The following is a 5,561-nucleotide window of genomic DNA, read 5'->3' on the forward strand; positions in this document are numbered from 1 at the left end:
CAGCAAAGGTAAATACGGACTGATCAGATTGGTTCTAGGCGGTGTTGACAATGTTGATAATGGGCGTGTCAACATGCTTTAGGGAGGAAAACAAGATATTCTCATTAACCTATGGAACAAAAATATTGAGAAACTCATCAAACTTTCAAGTTACAGCTGATGTCCCTTTAAAGTCCTATGGAAAGGTGACCGTGAGGATACCAGGTCTTCATCTTATTGAGGAGCGTCAGCAATTAAGACATTCCATTTCTCCCTTACCTCTTTAAAGAGCACCCTGTAGGCCTATCCCTGTGAAGTTTTTTTGCTTGAAAGCCTCCTCCACCACTAATGATTGCAGAAGTCCAAGAATCATAGCATGTGATTTTGGATATGACAAGTCAAATACGTAATATGAAGTCATTAGTTTCAACACTGCAGACATAATTCCCTCCTTTCTGTCTACAGTTATATGAAACAGTGTCACCTACGATGTAAAGTCCTGAGAGTTCTCCAGCTGCTGTAAAGACCATATATGAGGAGCCTCACATTCTTTGGTTTTCAGTGCACTGTTGATGTCTTCATCTGCTACATCCTAGTGGAATAAAGACAAATTTTATGTACTTTAATTGCATGCAGTACAAAGTGAATTACTTGATCACTGGAAATTTTTTGAGTAAACCCCCCTCTTGTTCATCATGTGTGAGTTCAACATACCCCATCTTTTTTTGAGTGACCCCCAAATTCCTCCAATCCTCAGGCCATAAATAATGACGGCTGCCTTACTGACTGAGATTTTGTCATGTTTATACAAATTTTGTAAAACTTGCATGATATCATGTCCCTGTTTTGGGTCATCACGTCCTTGTTTTGTGCTAATTTATGCACATGCATCAATGAGAATACTACAGTAAAACAGCACTTGAACAAAATACTAGACAGTACATATAGTCAATTGTTACAATGTCTTTATAATTACCTCAACAAGTGTGATGATTGATGCAGCCTTTGAAAGTGCTGATGAAGATGCCTTTCCACCATGCTTCATCTTTATTCTCTTCTCCATGTACAGTATTACTGCTAACATGCCGAGTGGATCCTACAAGTACAATATTTCATTGTATTGATGGATGATTTATTTCAGTTTCCAAACCCCTGTTCAACCACTATGGTAGCTGACTTGTCAGTTGACACAGTTAGGACATAATCATGGCTATGTCATAAATATTAAGTTTGCCGAAAAAAACGTAGATACATAGATCAAACTTCTGTAAAATCACTATTTCTAAGCTTAATAGGATAGAATGGTAGTATTCACACATGAACACTAGGATTCAGCTATGGATCACGTGACCTTCATCAACAGACTAGAGCATTAGGAGTTACGGAACACTAGTATTCAGCATTCAGAACACTAGCATTCTATTTGTGATTTACAAAATTTGTGTTTGGACTCACGAATATGGCCCGAAAATTTGCAACTGTCTAGTCTAAACACAAAACGAGATAATTATTAAAATTAGAACGTAAGTGACTCACAATATTGCGAGAGAGGTACTCTACGGCAAAAAATACACTTCTGACCTGAGTGCCATGTGCTCGCCGGGCTACGGTTCAAACTTGGTGCCTATTCAATGCCATTTTGCCACGATATACAATACTTACCGTAGCAGTCAAACTCTCTGTGTAAACAGCTATCACACCGTCACGAAATACTGGCAGAACTCAATCGCTGAAATCATAGAATGTGAAAATACCACCAGCAACGAAATGTGTCGTCTGCAGCAGCGGCGCGGCTTGCATCTAATGTGCGCATGTTCAGAGGGGGCCCTCCGTTTGACCCGAGAAGCCCGATTAACAGTGACGTCATACTCGGGACACCTTTGAACACAAGTGTTCATTTAGTTGGTAACACTAGTGTTCTTTGTCAGGCGTCCTGTTAGAATACGAACATTCACAAATTGAACACCAGTGTTCCGGAAGATTTTTGTCTTCACGATTGTATCAAAATAAATAGTTTCAAGGCATTTACGTCCTTTTATTATAAGCAATTAGGCTAATAAACTTGAAAACTTTTCAGAACTACCAACATGTGCCTTTGATTTCAATAAGTCTTCACTGACTCGAATTCACATGTATATACGAGTCAAACAAAATACTTTGTTCGTTTTTTTGTTTCAGAGGAGTTTACTGGAGCAGAAAACAAACTTAAGACATCGTGATGTGTATTTCTAACTGAAAATAATGTTGTCTGGATAAAAACACGCGACAAAAACTGTTGTCAGTTGGTGTTAGAATGGCAGCGGTCAATGGCTGACCACATCCGTTCTATTTCTGAACACAAAAGTTCAATACTTGAACACGCATTACACTTCCCATGTGATCAAACTGAACGCATCCGACGCGTCATAAGCGTCCAAACGTTTAGAGTGTAGATCTGACAGTCGTACTCGGACTCTGATTAGTCTAATTTCACAATTTTGAAGTTTCGGTCATTCCAATTTTTACTACATTTGATCTTGTTACTGTAAATACAAATTTTGTTGTATTAAAATATTTCAGATTTCTATCTGGTTGTGTCTGTTTTTGTTGTCTTAGTTGAGATGGAAATACAGTAAGGCCCCAAAATGAATTGTGCTGTTCCGATAACATGGTTTTCAAAAAATAGGGTAGGTATAGGTCAGCAGGAATTTTTTTTACCAAAATATTTCTATTTTTAATTATGCATTTTTCAGCGGCTCGGGGAGGTCAAACACTGGTCACAACATTGCAAGTAAAATATATCATACATATGAAAGGGGAAAAAAAACATAGTAGACATCATCGTTCAAGCAAAAATCAAATGCCATGTAACAAACGCGTTGTTTTTCGGTTTTTGTCTTTCTTTTTTTACTTCCGCGTTTACGTAGCTGTAAAAGTTTAGGGTCGGCAGGTAAAAACTAGGGTAGGTCTGGTTATTGGGACAGCACAATTTTTTGTTCGGCCTAATGTGAACTCGGTACGCCGCATCAAAATATTTGCATATGAATAGTACAAAGTTCCTTTAGCCAATCAGTGAGCTCACCGCTGATGAAAAGTTCATTCACAGCATATTAATGCGCACGATATAGAATCCGTACGCTATCAGGCCTTTTTTCGTTTACCTGTTTTTTTTCGACGGCGATCAACAAAATTGGAGAACATCTGTAATAAAAACAGAGCCGCCTGGTTTTGGAGGGCATTCTGTGGCGTTCCGAAGCCTATTTCCCGTACGGTTTCAAGGCGCCCCATCACCTGAGGCTGTATCTGTGCGTTCACTGTTGAACGGTTTCAAGGGACTCTTTGGACAAGTGCCAGAACATGTCTGAAACGCACTCTGTACGTAAGTGTGCAGTGCAGTGCACACACACTATCCAGAACTAGCAGAAGTGCGACCGAGATAGCGTTCCACAGTTATGCTATAAATTGGAAGATAAATTATTGACATTGCACGAAAACAGCCATTACTCTAACAATTTGATGCCCCAGTCAAGAATGCAATAATAAGGTTATTACGAAAAGACCGCAAAGGATGCTCTCGGACATAGCGCCGCGCATCGCATCCATGCGAAGCATCCTTTGCGGTATTTTCGTAATACTTTATATGATTGCATTAATGCACTGAACCACATGTATGTCAAAACAATGCTGGTGCAGTGCTGGTGCGACACTGGCTGGGTACACACCAAACAATGTAGCGCGATATTTTGCGATATATACAGCGCTTGTCTTTTTAGTGTGGAGTTTCAGGGTTTGGCACACACGGATTTTTTGTTTGGCACAGCCAAGGTTTACAGTTCGACACAAAGAAATACCAGACGGAAATGCAACATTTTATCCAAGACAGACGACACGTTTTCATTTCTGTCTTCGTGTGAGAATGCCGCACCGGATGCGCTATTTTGCGGGTTGCGGGCTGCGGGCTGCGGGTTGTGTCGGAAAGCAAATCCATTATAGAGAAATTGCAACACTGTAACCATTTGGTGTGCGTTTCCATAGTAACTGAGTTTCCCGCCAGTTTGCTGTCACATGATTAGGCGGCGCATGTACGTTAGTTATACGAATAAAACTCACGACTTTGGTGTATGAAAAGTGTGTCTCTGCGTGTCTAAGTTTCCCTGTGAACCCGCTTCTCGGGAAAGCGAGAGAACTATAAGGTGTACACACACCTCCCCCACATTGGTGCCGAGACCAGGATACATCCGGAAACCGAGACCATGACAGAAAACTCAGCAGAGACACCCGAAGCAAGTGGCCCGAACAATGGCGCCCAACAACCGCGACCGAAACGGTCAAGAGCGGGACACCGGACAAGGATGGAACGCCTCCTTCAACAAGCCGAGGAGCTTATGGAGCAACCGGTGAACACAGACCGCCTTGATACTCTGAGTGGGCTTATCAAAACCATGGAAGAGAAAATCAAGACCATACGGCTGCTAGACGAGACTATATTACAGGACACCACCAACGACGGGTACAATGATGAATTCATCGAACAGGATGAAGTAACCACTGGCTTCATTCTACGCATCGAAAAGGTACGGCGATATTTTACTCGTCAAGAAAACGAAGTCAGCGTAGTGCCTACTCAGGCAAACACCAGTCCGCCTCATACCGACAACGTGAGTAAAAGAACTGTTCACTTGCCCAAACTTTCCCTACCCCGATTTGCTGGCGATTTGCTGCAATGGAAAACTTTCCACGATTCATTTGATTCGGCTGTCAATCAAGACTCGTCTCTCTCAAACGTGCAGAAATTTCAGTATTTGAGGGGACAACTCGATGATGAAGCGAGTCGTGTGATTGAAGGCTTAGCTTTGACCAATGACAATTATGAGAAGGCCATGGACTTACTCCGTGCACGTTTCGGGCAAACACACAAGTTGGTCAGTGCATATATGCGTGCCCTCTGGGAAATTCGACAACCGAGAGATAAAGTAGAAGACCTGAGGCAGTTTTACGACACTTTAGAAAGCTACATACGGGGCTTAGAGTCACTCGGCAAAGTACAGGACTCATACGGAGATTTGCTTGTGCCTGTAATTATCGACAAAATTCCAGGGAGAATTCGAACACTGATTACACGGGAGCATGGTGATAAAGAGTGGCGTCTTCAGGATCTGCGTACTGCCATTTTGAAGGAAATTCACGCAGCGGAAGCTGGTACCTCATCGGGACAAACTACTGACGTCACAGACCCCCAGCCAACGGCGGCCTTTCTCGTAAAGAACGATCATCGTTCGCCTTCACAGCAAAAGACCATAAGCTTAAAGAGTTGCCCCTGTGTATTCTGCAAAGCATCACACTCGCCTACAGTTTGCGCGGTTGTAACTGACCCTGTCAAACGAATGGAAATTGTCAAAAGAGATTTGTTATGTTTCAACTGTTTTGGAACACACAAAGCGGCAGCCTGTAAATCCAAGTTCAGATGTAGGAAGTGCTGCCGAAAACACCATACTGCCCTCTGCAATGGCGCTGATCACATTACAAAGAAACCAGAAAGTGAAACTGTTACGGTACACAGTAAACTTGCACTTGGAGACCAGAAACATCCGTGTGGACCAGTC

General features: G+C 42.1%; 1 protein-coding gene across 1 annotated transcript; it reads left to right on the forward strand.

Annotated features, from left to right (window-relative positions):
- Positions 1-4,211: 4,211 nt before the first annotated feature.
- Positions 4,212-5,216, forward strand: LOC139126650 (uncharacterized; the record flags this gene model as incomplete). Its single annotated transcript, XM_070692714.1, has 1 exon — positions 4,212-5,216. A coding segment is annotated over exon 1 (1,005 nt), but the record flags the coding sequence as incomplete, so codon positions are not given.
- Between the last annotated feature and the right edge of the window lie 345 nt (positions 5,217-5,561).

The sequence above is a fragment of the Ptychodera flava genome, unplaced genomic scaffold (assembly GCF_041260155.1).
Source record: "Ptychodera flava strain L36383 unplaced genomic scaffold, AS_Pfla_20210202 Scaffold_113__1_contigs__length_234537_pilon, whole genome shotgun sequence".
Lineage (NCBI taxonomy): Eukaryota > Metazoa > Hemichordata > Enteropneusta > Ptychoderidae > Ptychodera > Ptychodera flava.